This window comes from Eumetopias jubatus, unplaced genomic scaffold (genome assembly GCF_037043125.1).
Source record: "Eumetopias jubatus isolate StellerSeaLion01/CBP00866 unplaced genomic scaffold, mEumJub1_p1.0 scaffold_14, whole genome shotgun sequence".
NCBI lineage: Eukaryota > Metazoa > Chordata > Mammalia > Carnivora > Otariidae > Eumetopias > Eumetopias jubatus.
Genome location: NW_028274820.1, coordinates 62453031 through 62468204, shown reverse-complemented (window position 1 = coordinate 62468204; position 15174 = coordinate 62453031). Strand labels below are relative to the sequence as shown.

Genomic DNA, 15174 nt, shown 5'->3' with positions numbered 1-15174 from the left:
CTAAAAGTATAAAGATAAACAGTATGAGGGTTCCTACCCTTAAGGTAATTTCAATAAAGAGTAACCCTAAAAAATAGGGGCATGCATAGAGGAGGAGCTCCTAGCCCAACTGAGGGATTCAGGGAAGGAGAGATTAAATACTGAAGGACGGGGAAGTGCTAACTAGGGGAAGACAAGTGAGAACAACATTCTTGGCATTGGGAAATGGTGTGAAGATGTCAGGGGGGCTCTATGCAGTTAGTATGTTCAGCCAGGTAATGACAGAGCATGAGGCTGGGGGTGTGGGAATGGGTTAAGAAGTTTTGACATTAACCTTTGGCAACGAGGGAGGCACTGAGAAGTTTAGGTAAAGTGGTCCAGTTTATACTTCACGAATAGAACTACCGTCGGCAGCCTGGAAGGGTTAGGCTGAAAGTAACTAGTTAGAAGGTCACCACAAATCTTGGCAAGATTTGCTGGACAAGGAGGCTGAAAAGAGCCTAGTTACATCAGACACAGGTTTAGGTGGTAAAATTGCTAAAAATAAATGGATACGGAGGACTGAGGGCAGAAATACGTAAGTGGACATAAAGGGAAGGCCACTAAAAAAATGTCTTTCTCAGTCACCAAAGGGTGATGGATAACATGGTTCACTAGATCACTTTTTAACTTTTCGTCTTTTCATTATGTCCTGGTGCTGCCAAGCTGAGCTGGCTTTTACCTTGTTGGACTTGAGCATGGCCAGCTGTGGTGAACCTGGGGGAGTGCGATAGAGTAGCTCAGAGGTAAAGGCTGCGTTTGCGATCTGCATGCATTCTTCCAAAGTCTTCAGAAAAGTATTGCAGGTTGATTTCAGCAGAGTTCCCACATCAATTCCTTCCTACGAAACAACGAGAGTGGAAGATTCCTTTACCTTGCCAAAAAAGAAAGACCCCAATGGTGGAATGTCCTTAAGAGGTTTTTATCCACAATGTAGTAATAATGTACCCACCTATTTTGAAGGACAAATATGTACATCATTTACAAAAGGAAAATACTGAGTCCACTTTATTTACTAGCCCTATAAAGCCTCCATCTGACCCTTCACACTCTCCCCCCACCGTTCCAGCTGAAGGCAACAACTTCTTTCAATTCAAAAGTATTATATGCTAGCACTGTGCCAGGTGCTCGGCACAGCCCTCAGGGAGTTTCCAGTCTATAAGGGGTGGCAGGCATGAATCAGGGAATCACACGGACTGAAGACCAGTGGAATCAATGGAAAAATGTCTCCCACTGCCTGAGTAAAAATGAGGTTCCAGAATAGAAGAATTAGAAACCATAAATCATTCATTATTTACTTTCAGAATGGGGTTTTTGGCTTTTGGTACAGATGAGTTTAAGAGCTTTTAGCAACTGCAATTCTTTTGAATAGCTAATCACTTGTTCTCCCGGTTATTTTACCTGTTCAGGGTGTTTTTCCCCTGAATACTGATATTAATACGTTGTTCAGGAAACTGAGGCCATACCCTGACTAGAGTGTATAGTAAACACATCTTAATGGTATAAAAGAAACCAGACCAGGCCCAAGATGGAGTCGCTCATGCTAAGCCTCACATCAGCAAACCAAAAACTTCAGTTCCTATGCCTGGTTGTCCCAAAAAAGGCAGGCCTAGGTCAACCAATCAGCACAAGTTACCTGACCCAGCTCCAAGATTTCCTTTTGCTCCACATGAAGAAAGTAACCCTGCTTTAATCAATCAGTAAAGGCCCAGCAGAATTTCTTGTTCCTGTTCATTTTGTCTATAACAATCTCTAGCCTCATAAGGCTTTTCAGAGTTCCTTTTTATCTGTTAGATGAGATGTTGCTTGATTCATGAGTTGCTGAATAAAGCCAATAAGATTTTAAAAATTTACCCAGTTGAATTTTTCTCCTAAGAGTGGCCTCTATATTTTCCTCAATTTTGTATTTCTAACAAGCTAGCCAATGATGTTACTGGTTGTGGACGACTATGATTCTGACATCAATTATGTGTGGGTTTTCCCATACCACCAAACAATTCTCTGACACCAGCTGGATGTCCTATAACTCAACTCAATTCTGACACTATCTCCCTGAAGACAGTGTCACCTCTCACAGGGCTGCTCCCCACCCCTCATTTCAGATACCAATAGCAAGTCCAGGTTGTCACTTGTGCTTCTGACTGATCTGCTACAGACTGGAGGTTCTAACCCCCTCCTCCTTTCAGTTGATTAATCTGCTAGAGCTGCTCACAGATCTGAGAAACATTTTACTAGTTACTAGATGGCCAGTTTACTACAGTTTACTATAAAAGGATACAACCCAGAAACAGATGCAAAGGGCAAGGCAGCTGGGAACAGCTCAGAACTTCTATGCTCTCTGACCACACCACTTTCCCTGAATCTCCATGTGTTCGCCAACTCAGGAACTCTCCGAACCCCGTTCTTTGGGTTATGGAAGCTACACTGCACAGACATGATTGATGAAATCATCAGCCACTGAGATTAAATTCAATCTTCAGCCTCTCTTCTTTCCCAGGAGATGAGAGTGGGGTGGGTGGGTGGATCTGAGAGTTCTAACCCTCTAAACACTTGGTTGGGTTCTGGGTCAATCAGCCCCCATCCTTAGGCACTTTCCAAAAGTCATCTCACTAACATAACAAAAGACAATTTTATCTTTCTCATCACAGGAAATTCCAAGAGTTTTAGGACATCTGCTAAATATATATCTCTTATAAAGACCAAATATACATATTTATTATAAATCACAATATCACAGCCACAGTTTCATTAGCAAGTTCCCAGGGCACTCTAAACATCTCCTTGGATTAAAAATTGCTATGTTCACATTTTCCCTTCCCTGTTAGGCCAGGGTTTCCCTACCCGTGGCACGACTGACATGGGGGGCTGACGAATTTTTGGAGTGGGGGAAGTTGGTGGGGGCGCTCTCCTCCTACCCACTGCAGGACGTGAAGCAGCATCCTAGCCTCCATACAGTAGAGGCCAATAGCACTCCTTCAATCCTGACGACCAAAAATGTCTCCGAACACTGCAAATGTCTTCTAAGGGGCAAAACTGCTCTGGGCTGAGAATCACTGCTGTGAACTGTAAGCATCCCAAGAGCAGGACTGAAATGTTTTTTTGGTATCCCTCCCTCCCGCCCCCCTCCCCACCCCATTCCAGCACAGTGTCTTGTACACAAAAGGCAGTTGCTGAATGAATAAGAGAACTCAAAAGGAAGTGAATGAAATCACCCTTATAAGAAAAACTGAAAGCACATATACCACTAGTAGCATAATGTTCTTTTACTAAAACCATTAATTAGAATCTATAGATTCTTCATTTTGTAGGCATTGCTGTTCAGATTATAACTACTCTGAGAGTAGAGAGAGACCTTCCCTGGGTAGTATGAGCCATTCAACACATAGCCTAACACCAGAGAGATGTTTTAATACATGTTTTAAGATGAGTAAATGACAACTTCATTAATAAACATTAAAAATCGCAATCCTTACTGACAATGGGCAGGAAAAAAAGCTGTGTCTCCAACTTTGAAAGCATCAGTCTATAGTAAAGCACAATTATTATGTCACCAATAAAATCCTGTTACAGGGGTGCCTGGCTGGTTTAGTCCATACAGCATGCAACTCTTGATCTCTGGGTGGTGAGTTCAAGCCCCATGCTGGGTGTAGAGCTTACTTAAAAAATAAATAAACAGATAAATAAAATAAAATCTTGTTATAGTCTCATCAAAGATGACAGGTACACATTATTGATAGACATGATGTTGGCATGTTAGTAGCCACACCTATAGAAGCAGCTAGACAGGTAAGGCTGTATTTATAAAGTGATGCAAAGTGGGGAAAAACGTATTTTAGTACATCAGCTAAGCTAATGGCACCAATGTTAAAGGTTCCAAATGTTATCAACTAATTAATCCTGAATTCATACCATGAAGGAAAACAAATGCTTCCATATGCTGAAATGCACACATTTCTTCTCTTTGTTGAATTTTGTTACATTTTTTCTCCAAAAAATAGTAAATTCCAAAATAGTCAAGGAATGTGTGAGAGTAATCATTACCTGTAAGCAACATCTGGTGCTACTTTTCCTGTCACTAAGACAAATAATATTTTACCTCAGAATTGGACACACCAGTTGTGGTCACTTCTTTTGTTTTATCTACTTGCTGAACAAGGAGGTCACAGTAGAGTCTTAGTTCCGACATTTTGGTTTTCAAGTTTTCAGTGTTTTCAGCAAACTCTAAATAACAAAATGATGATAGTGTAATTACCAGGATGAATAAGGAATTTACTAGTTAGCATACTGCAGAATGCAATATATAACCTATACCTAAAGTCAGATGATGATGGTATGGGTTATAGATAAGATACAGATGATGATAATGGGAGCAAGAAAAACAGAAAAAGGAGATTTCTCGTCTTTTGTAATCTATATTATTTCTTGGGCCAACATACTGAATGATCACCAGCATAGATCACCAGTATAGGAAGAAGGATAAAGCATACTTTTCAAACCCTCATGTCAGAACTGGGAGCAGAGTCAAGGGTTTAGAGGTTTGGTTTCATCTGCTGCACAGTTTTCCCTATCTGTAAAATGGGGTCATAGCTATCTATCTGCTAACAGTAGCCAAAACTGGGAAACTGTTCTGTAACGTGCAATTATCACTAATAAGATGGCTCATTAATTCACAGAACAGGTCCAGCATGCCACCCATCGAGGCTAATGGCACCCTCAGAGCACATGCTGCTCCCTCATTAGCACAGCGCTCCAGCTACTCTGGCGCTGAGGGCTCAGCTAGTCATTATCACCTCTGGATTTTTTCCCATGAAAAGAGCTGCACATTACAATCTGATCTGAGTCAAAGCTGACAGTGTCTAGAATATGCTCCTGATTTAGCATTAAAAAACAACCAAGGAAGAGGACATTTTCCTGTGTCTATTTGAAGAGTCAAGCACATCTACCACACCTGTTACGAGAAAGAGCCCCCCCCCCCCCATCTCCCGCCAATCTCTTCAGGTGTACATCCTGGGGATGGGGGCTGGGAAGGTGGCACTAGGGCTCAGGCAGTAAACCCTGGCACTCTTCCCCTGGCCCATATAGAAAGTTGTGCCAGGGTTCTCAGGAGACCTAATGAGGATGAGTTAATGAGCAGTAAGCAGTAGCAACCTGACAATTAAGTATCCATCCCACCCCAGGGAAAGGGAGGGGAAAGTGGGGTGTTACTACAAAAAGTACCCTGCTCCAAGGCTTCTTTACCAAAGATCAACTTTGTGCCAGACTGGGTACTAAACAATTTCATATCATTACTAATCCTCATGGCAACCCTTCTAATGCAGGTTATTACCTCTTTTTAAAATATGAGGAAGCTGAGGATTAGAGAGATTAAGTGACCTACGCCAAGGTCAAAAAGCCAGTAACCTACAAAGCCATGATTTGAATCCAGTTGTATCTGGCTCCAAAGCCTGTGATCTTTCCATTATGATATGCTAAGAGAGAAGAGTTAGATATAGGCTGTGGTTTAAATTCCAGAGGTATATGGCATTTGCATGATACAAAACGCTGGCTAGGTGGTCAGAGGCAAGATAACAAATATGAGAACGCAGAAATGCCAGTGGGTGATTCCCAAGGTTCCCAGACCAGAGGACAATCAATACTTACCTTTTTCCTTCTGGGTCCTACTGTCGGTCAGGCAAGCCTTGGCTGACCCCAGGGCTACCAGCCACCGCTGTCTCTCAGCCACACTTCTGGCCTTCAGGTAGAAATACTGCTCCCCAGGGATTATCAGGTCCATGCGTGTATTATCTACAGAATGAACTGGGAGCAAGGCAGAGGGAGGTCAGAAACCTAGAAGAGCCCTATCTGGGTAGCCTCCAACCCAACCAAATTCTTAAGCTCAACTGGTGCAAGTCGCTAAAGGCTTCTTCCAAAGGAGGATGCTAGCTAGCCCTTACCACCTCCCCTAGTTTATCTCTTCCTCGATGCTTCTGCTGATGAAGAGGAAAAATCCTGGCTGGCTCCAACATATCACCAAGACTAAAAAAGAAGCACTCAATTCTCCTTATCGGAATACAGACAGAATCTCTCTTTTGGCTTGTGTGTATAAAGTAATACTGCTCTGAGGCCAAAAAGGCTTGCATGCCAACAGTAAGGGTGCGCCTCTCTATCTTCTTGGGTTTATTGGAAAGCAATCAAGAACACAATTATTTCTCCTCTTCTACTGTTCTTCACAAGTTAGAGCAAAAGTGTGAGACCTTTGGGAAAAGAAATAAGAAAACCACACTCTCCTTCACCTCCCACCAGGCTGCAAAATACCCTTCTAATCTGTTTCTCTTCTAATCTGTTTCAGAGCCACATCTTCTCAGCATGTCTCAAGATGTCCCCAAACCAAGAAGTAAAGGCTATTTGCAGGTCTTTATGTGTTTGCTTGTTTTACGTATGTGGTGGTGGTGAGAAGGTGTGTGTGTGTCCTGATCTAAGCACAGAAGTGTTAGACGATGCAGTAAAAAACCTAACTAAGCTTTGCACATAGTCGCTGGCTTTAGGTGAGCAAGTGACTAAAAAATGAGCACTAGATGTATGGTGAAGCACACTGCTCTCATTTATTTTGACTACTTCTTCAACAACCTCCTTGTAAAAACTGGCTGCAGTTTTAGGTTTTATTTGCAAGGCTTTCTTTGGGACATGACACTATGTATCTTTGTACCATAAGAACGTCAGAGAAAGACACGCAGAGGCCAGTGCTTTTTTATTTTATGGGAGAGACAGAAAGAAAAAGAAAACCTGCAAATCTCTTGGTTTCTCACCTTGAATTTCACAGACTGCCATTTGGATGCTCCCTTTGCAACCTTTCCAAGCATCTTCAGGAGAATCATAATAGGATAATATCCCCCCACAGAGAAGGAACCATCTAGGCTGCCAACCTGTAAACAGAAGCAAAAGCATGGTCTCAATTACTGCCTGCATGGGAGGTGCCTCCCAGGACATAGGAATGGGACCTGACAAAGGAGGCTGGGTCCCAGCTCCAAGGAGCTTAAATTCCAGGGGAAATTCTAAGGGAAAGAAGTAGATTAGTAAATACCTGTATGCATGATCCCATTTTTTAAATTAAAAACAAACATCCACAGGGGCATAGATTTTTAGTCACATAAGGTATAGAAGAAGTCTGCAAGGATCAGGAACATAGGGATGATTCTCTAGTTAACAGGATTACTGATGATTTTTATTTCCTTTTCCTTTAATATGGTACTAGTAATCTCTGGTTTTTAATTTTTTTAAGATAAAAGATTATTGTCTCCTGGACATTGTTATCACACACTTGATCTCCTCCTCTGGTTAAGAAAGATTATCCCAAACTTAGAAATGAGGCAGAACATTATACTGCTCTGAAAGAGGACTTCAACCACCTCCATTTTGACCTCAGTCTATACTTTCTTAACTGATTAAGTTCTTCTTTCCCGCTTATCTCTGAACTCAGGCAAAAGACCCCACAAGCAAAGCATTCCCTGATAGGAACTGAAACCACTCCCTCAAGCATTAACCACTGCTCTGACTTCAGCAAGACCCTGCACAACTGACCCTAAGACAGTGATCGATGGACCTGACCTTTACTGCCCCCATTTTCCTTATCTAAACCCAGGAGTATTTTCAGCACTTTGGAGGCCATCTTTGAGACATTAGTCCGCTGACTTTTTGGTGTTGGTCTTCACTGAAATACATTATTTTCTTGTTTCACCACCACTCGTCTCTCTGTCTTTAGATTCTGTCAGCAGCGAGTGGCTGAACCTGGTCTGTGTGGGCCCCCCAATGAGCCAGGTGCTCTTGTGCCCCTGTGGCCTGGCTACAGCCCTTTCGACGTCATTCAGAGTTGCAGAGTGCTAATAAGCCTGTGTGGGGGCATATGAGCCGTAGGAGAAAAGAACTTTGACTTACTACTTAGTATTGATCCACTGAAATGAAATAATCTTAAAACATTCAAGGGCTTAACTACTTTTACTTTGGAGAATTTCAGGGGACACACCATATTCGGTTGAAATATACATCTTATCTAGTGCTCTTACCCAATCTATATTCTAGACAAACCAAACTTATTTTCTGCTTCTGGGCTGTTGCCTGAGCTGGATCTTCTTTCTAAAATGTCATCTCTGACTATTTCTGCATAAGCCTTGTCAGAGTCCTCAGTCGGATGTATATTTTTCTTTCTCTGAAATGCTATAGCCCTTTAGGGATACATTTTTCTGATGAGACTCTTCTGTGGCTGAGGCAGACAGAGAGAGGGCCAGTAGGAACTTTGAGCACAGCCCTGTGCACTGCTTAGGTACAGATCTCTGATGCCTGATTCACACAAATCAAGAGGCTTGAGACCCAAGAAGAGCTGTGCTTCAGGCCGGGTCAGAAAGCAGGGAAAGACCAATGTCCCAGCTCAGGCAGGCAGGAGAAGTTCCCTCTTTCTTAGCCTTTTTATTCTGTTTAGGTCTTTGACTGATTGGATGAGATCCACTCACATTAGGGAAGGCAATCTACTTTACCAGTTCAGATGTCAATCCCATCAAGAAATACCCTCACAGGGCGCCTGGGTGGCTCCGTCGTTAAGCGTCTGCCTTCGGCTCAGGTCATGACCCCAGGGTCCTGGGATCGAGTCCCACATCGGGCTCCCTGCTCGGCGGGAAGCCTGCTTCTCCCTCTCCCACTCCCCCTGCTTGTGTCCCCTCTCTCGCTGTGTCTCTCTCTGTCAAATAAATAAAATCTTTAAAAAAAAAAAAAGAAAAGAAAAGAAATACCCTCACAGACACACCCAGAAAGATGTCTGGCCAAATGTCCAGGCACCCCATGGCCCAGGCAAACTGACACATAAAATTAATCATCACACACCATCAATTTTAAGACATACCATTATTTTATGTAACACAAGGAAAAAAAAAACAACACCTGCCCATTAAGCAGTATGACATGGTGCTGATTCTAAGATGCTTCCTGATTTCAGTTGTTGAAATATGAAAAAATATCTACAAATTGAAAAAAATGTGGCCCTAAATTAGATTTATCTTACAGTAATCTGAAAAAAGTTAAAGAGCTCCCCGCCCCCCTTCCCCCCAACGAAGCACAGCTGCAGCTAAGTTTTGAAAGTAGCTGGTAAACCGTAATAACAACTGAACCACCACCTTCCCTATAATGGGTTCTACATTTACCTCGAAGTTATATGTATCGTTATTTTATCCTATAGTTTTTAACTAGAAAAACCATGACCAAGAATAACTTTTCTTTAAAGCATAAAGTTACTGGATTTTCAGAAGGCACATTTAAGAGACCACAGAGGTCTCATTCCCATTATATGAAATTTACAGGCAGAGCAATGCAGAGTCTAGAGTGGGACCTGGGGCACACGCCTCTTTCATGATGTCCTATCCTTGGAAGCTGAGATACAGCTCAAAAATAACTGTATGAGAAAAGCGGCAAGAATGAAGAGGCCATTAATCCATTTCCTGTTTTAAATTAACCTGCAGTTAGCTTGACTGATGTGATAGTTAATTTTATGTATCAATTTTATGTATCATGATGGGCTGAGGGATGCCCAGACAGCTGATAAAACGCTATTTCTAGGTATGTCTGTGAGGGTATCTCCGGCAGAGATTAATTAGCATTTGACTCCATAGACTGTGTAAAGATTGCCCTCACCATTGCAGGTGGGCATCCTCCAATCCACGGAGGGCCTAAGTAGAACAAAAGGCAGAGGAATGGAGAATTTGTTCTCTCTTTGAGCTGAGACATCCATCTTCTCCTGCCTTAGGACCCTGATGCACCTGGTTCTCCGGATTGTTGACCCAGGTCAGGATTTATACCATCTACCTCGCCAATTCTCAGGCCCTTGAACTCACACCGAATTGCATCACCAGCTTTCTTGGTTCTCTAGCTTGCCAATAGCAGATCATGGGACTTCTCAGTCTCCATAACTGCAAGACACAATTCGTACAATAAAACCCTTCATGGATTATATATACATACACACATATATATGTATATACATAATACATATACGATTCTGTATACTATTGGATCTGTTTTTCTAGAGAACCCTTACTAACACACTTGGAAATGATAAAATAATTCAAGGTAACAAAAGAGCAGATGAAAACTGTGGATGTAACCAGTCCCTGCTCTCTTAGATTACCATTAGATTAATCTTCCTGTCCAACCCCCACTCCTTTTTTTGGCCATTCTCTATTGGAGATGGAATGTGGTGTCAGCCAAACTCCCCACTTGGAAGGATTAGACAAGAAACTTCAATGAGCAGAGAAAAGTTTTAGCTTATTTAAGCTATCCCTGCCAGAGATGGGGTAGGGGAATAAAAGTATTTAAATGCTAACTTCACACACTGCACTATCCTGGATATTTCACTACAGAAGGTAGAGTGGACATTTATTTTTGGCAACCTGGCATCCACCCTTCACATTTCTGTTACTGAAAATCTCCTTCTCCACACTCTATCCATGTAGTTGGGTGGGGCTGACCAGCTCCAGGGGGGACATGTGATTCAGGCTTAAATGGAGCTTCACATCCCCTGTCCTCAATGATACATTCCACAACAGGCAAGTGACCCAACCAAAGATAAACTTGGGACTGTTGCTGGGTCTGGACAAAGGCAGAAAGAAATGGAGACTCTCTCTTTTCTTTGGTCTTGCAGATGTTTGCCTGGAGCTGCCAGCACTCATTCTGCCATCACACGGGACCTAAACATGATTCACACATAAAGGGAATGCGTGTGGGAGGACTTGAGGGAGGCAGGGAAAGGATGCAAGTCCAGATGACAGTTCTGAACACCATTCACAGTAAGACCATGTTATAACCATAGATCAGATACCCACTGAACTTTTCAGGTAAGTGAGCTTAAAAAAAAAAAAGTGAGCCAATAAATTATCTTTTTTTTTTTTTTTTTTTACTTCAAGCCTGAGTTGGTTTTTTTCCTAAATAAAAGAATATTAAATATCACATGATCAACCTCACTAAATGTAGAAAAAGCAAAAGCACTTGACAGAATCTAACACCTTTCATAATAAAAACTCTCAACCAACTAGGAATAGAAGGGAACCTTTTCAACCTGATTAAGGCACCTAAAAAAACAAAACAAAACAAAACCCACAACTAACATCATACTAAATGACAAAAGACTGGATGTCCCCCCCCCCCACCCACCCAGACAACACACAGATGCTTCCTCTCCCCACTTCTACTCAACCTTTTATTGGAGGTTCTACCCAGGGCAATTAGGGTACAAAATGAAATAAAAGGTATCCAGATTGGAAGGGAAGAAACAAATCTAACTATTTGCAGCCACACTCTTGTATATTTCAAAACAAAACAAAGCAAAACCTAAGGAGTCCAATAAAAAAGACTATTGGAATAAATAAGTTTAGCAACGTTGCAAGATAGAAGACCACTATACAGATATCAATTGTATTTCTATTACAGTTGCAATGAACTGAAAATGAAATTAAGTAGACAGTTCCTTTTATAACATCAAAGAGAATATACTTAGGAAAAAACTCAACAAAAGAAGTATAAAACTTATACTCTGAAAACTGTAAAACATTATTCAAAGAAATTAAAGATTTGAATATCATTATTTCAAAACTGTTACCAGCTTGTTCTTTTCTCACATAGTGCAATTATCTTTCTATACTTAATTGACAGCAACTGTTCGCAAAATTCACTTTTTTCAGCTCAACTAATTGTTGAACAATGTGTATTTTTTCAATGAGCATAATTTTCTTGATAAAAATGTATATATATTTGGATCTAAAATAGCATAGCTCATATTAATTCAAACATATTTTCTTCCTTTTTTATTTCACAACTACCATTTTTTAAAATTTTATTGTTATGTTAATCACCATATGTTACATCATTAGTTTTTGATGTAGTGTTCCATGATTCATTGTTTGTGCATAACACCCAGTGCTCCACGCAGAACGTGCCCTCTTTAATACCCATCACCAGGCTAACCCATCCCCCTACCCTCCTCCCCTCTAGAACCCTCAGTTTGTTTTTCAGAGTCCATCGTCTCTCATGGTTTGTCTCCCCCTCTGACTTACCTTCATTCTTCCCCTCCTGCTATCTTCTTCTTTTTCTTTTTTCTTAACATATATTGCATTATTTGTTTCACAAGTACAGATCTGTGATTCAACAGTCTTGCACAATTCACAGGGCTCACCATAGCACATACCCTCCCCAATGTCTATCACCCAGCCACCACTCCAGCAACCCTCAGTTTGTTTCCTGAGATTAAGAATTCCTCATATCAGTGAGGTCATATGATACATGTCTTTCTCTGATTGACTTATTTCACTCAGCATAACACCCTCCAGTTCCATCCACGTCGTTGCAAATGGCAAGATCTCATTCCTTTTGATGGCTGCATAGTATTCCATTGTGTATATATACCACCTCTTCTTTATCCATTCATCTGTCGATGGACATCTTGGCTCTTTCCACAGTTTGGCTATTGTGGACATTGCTGCTATAAACACTGGGGTGCATGTACCCCTTCGGATCCCTACATTTGTATCTTTGGGGTAAATACCCAGTAGTGCAATTGCTGGATCGTACGGTAGCTCTATTTTCAACTGTTTGAGGAATCTCCATACTGTTTTCCAGAGGGGTTGCACCAGCTTGCATTCCCACCAACAGTGTAGGAGGGTTCCCCTTTCTCCACATCCCCGCCAACATCGGTCGTTCCCTGACTTGTTCATTTTAGCCATTCTGACTGGTGTGAGGTGGTATCTCATTGAGGTTTTGATTTCGATTTCCCTGATGCCGAGCAATGTTGAGCACTTTTTCATGTGTCTGTTGGCCATTTGGATGTCTTCTTTGGAAAAATGTCTGTTCATGTCTTCTGCCCATTTCTTGATTGGATTATTTGTTCTTTGGGTGTTGAGTTTGGTAAGTTCTTGATAGATTTTGGATACTAGCCCTTTATCTGATATGTCATTTGCAAATATTTTCTCCCATTCTGTCGGTTGTCTTTTGGTTTTGTGGACTGTTTCTTTTGCTGTGCAAAAGCTTTTTATCTTGATGAAATCCCAATAGTTCATTTTTGCCCTTGCTTCCCTTGCCTTTGGCGATGTTTCTAGGAAGAAGTTGCTGCGGCTGAGGTCGAAGAGGTTGCTACCTGTGTTCTCCTTTAGGATGTTGATGGACTCCTGTCTCACGTTTAGGTCTTTCAACCATTTGGAGTCTGTTTTTGTGTGTGGTGTAAGGAAATGGTCCAGTTTCATTCTTCTGCATGTGGCTGTCCAATTTTCCCAACACCATTTGTTGAAGAGACTGTCTTTTTGCCATTGGACATTCTTTCCTGCTTCGTCAAAGATGAGTTGACCATAGAGTTGAGGGTCCATTTCTGGGCTCTCGATTCTGTTCCATTGATCTATGTGTCTGTTTTTGTGCCAGTACCATACTGTCTTGATGATGACAGCTTTGTAATAGAGCTGCAAGTCCGGAATTGTGATGCCGCCAGCTTTGCTTTTCTTTTTCAACATTCCTCTGGCTATTCGGGGTCTCTTCTGGTTCCATACAAATTTTAGGATTATTTGTTCTATTTCTTTGAAAAAAGTGGATGGTATTTTGATGGGGATTGCACTGAATGTGTAGATTGCTCTAGGTAGCATTGACATCTTCACAATGTTGGTTCTTCCAGTCCATGAGCATGGAACGTCTTTCCATTTCTTTGTGTCTTCTTCAATTTCTTTCATGAGTATTTTATAGTTTTCTGAGTACAGATCCTTTGCCTCTTTAGTTAAATTTATTCCTAGGTATCCTGTGGTTTTGGGTGCAATTGTAAATGGGATCGACTCCTTGATTTGTCTCTCTTCTGTCTTGTTGTTGCTGTATAGGAATGCCACTGATTTCTGTGCACTGATTTTATATCCTGCTACCTTACTGAATTCCTGTATGAGTTCTAGCAGTTTTGGGGTGGAGTCTTTCGGGTTTTCCACATACACTATCATATCATCTGCAAAGAGTGAGAGTTTGACTTCCTCTTTGCTGATTTGGATGCCTTTGATTTCTTTCTGTTGTCTGATTGCTGTGGCTAGGACTTCTAATACTATGTTGAATAGCAGTGGTGAGAGTGGACATCCCTGCCGCGTTCCTGACCTTAGGGGGAAAGCTCTCAGCTTTTCCCCATTGAGAATGATATTCGCTGTAGGTTTTTCATAGATGGCTTTTACGATATTGAGGTATGTACCCTCTATCCCTATACTCTGAAGAGTTTTGATCAAGAAAGGATGCTGTACTTTGTCAAATGCTTTTTCTGCATCTATTGAGAGGATCATATGATTCTTGTTCTTTCTTTTGTTAATGTATTGTATCACGTGATACAAATCACGTTGATTGATTTGCGGATGTTGAACCAGCCTTGCAGCCCAGGGATAAATCCCACTTGGTCGTGGTGAATAATCCTTTTAATGTACTGTTGGATTCTATTGGCTAGTATTTTGGTGAGAATTTTTGCATCCATGTTCATCAAGGATATTGGTAATTCTCCTTTTTGATGGGGTCTTTGTCTGGTTTTGGGATCAAGGTAATGCTGGCCTCATAAAATGAGTTTGGAAGTTTTCCTTCCATTTCTATTTTTTGGAACAGTTTTAGGACAATAGGTATTAATTCTTCTTTAAATGTCTGACAGAATTCCCCTGGGAAGCCATCTGGCCCTGGGCTTTTGTTTCTTGGGAGATTTTGGATGACTGCTTCAATTTCCTTAGTGGCTATAGGTCTGTTCAGGTTTTCTATTTCTTCCTGGTTCAATTTTGGTAGTTGATACATCTCTAGGAATGCACCCATTTCTTCCAGGTTATCTAATTTGCTGGCATAGAGTTGCTCATAATATGTTCTTATAATTGTTTGTATTTCTTTGGTGTTGGTTGTGATCTCTCCTCTTTCATTCATGATTTTGTTGATTGGGGTCATTTCTCTTTTGTTTTTGATAAGTCTGGCCAGGGGTTTATCAATCTTGTTAATTCTTTCAAAGAACCAGCTCCTAGTTTCGTTGATCTGTTCTACTGTTCTTTTGCTTTCTATTTCATTGATTTCTGCTCTGATCTTTATTATTTCTCTTCTCCTGCTGGGTTTAGGCTTTATTTGCTGTTCTTTCTCCAGCTCCTTTAGGTGTAGGGTTAGGTTGTG

General features: G+C 41.3%; 1 protein-coding gene across 1 annotated transcript in view; it reads right to left on the bottom strand.

Moving 5' to 3' along the window:
* Positions 1 to 15174, bottom strand: part of PLEKHA8 (pleckstrin homology domain containing A8) — a 58515-nt gene that overhangs the window by 31134 nt on the left and 12207 nt on the right. The window contains exons 2-5 of the mRNA XM_028119356.2: positions 6804 to 6920; positions 5659 to 5814; positions 4115 to 4239; positions 701 to 859 (exon numbers count right to left, since the gene is read on the bottom strand). Coding sequence (XP_027975157.1) covers positions 701 to 859; positions 4115 to 4239; positions 5659 to 5814; positions 6804 to 6920 — 557 coding nt within the window. The remainder of the gene's footprint in view (positions 1 to 700; positions 860 to 4114; positions 4240 to 5658; positions 5815 to 6803; positions 6921 to 15174) is intronic.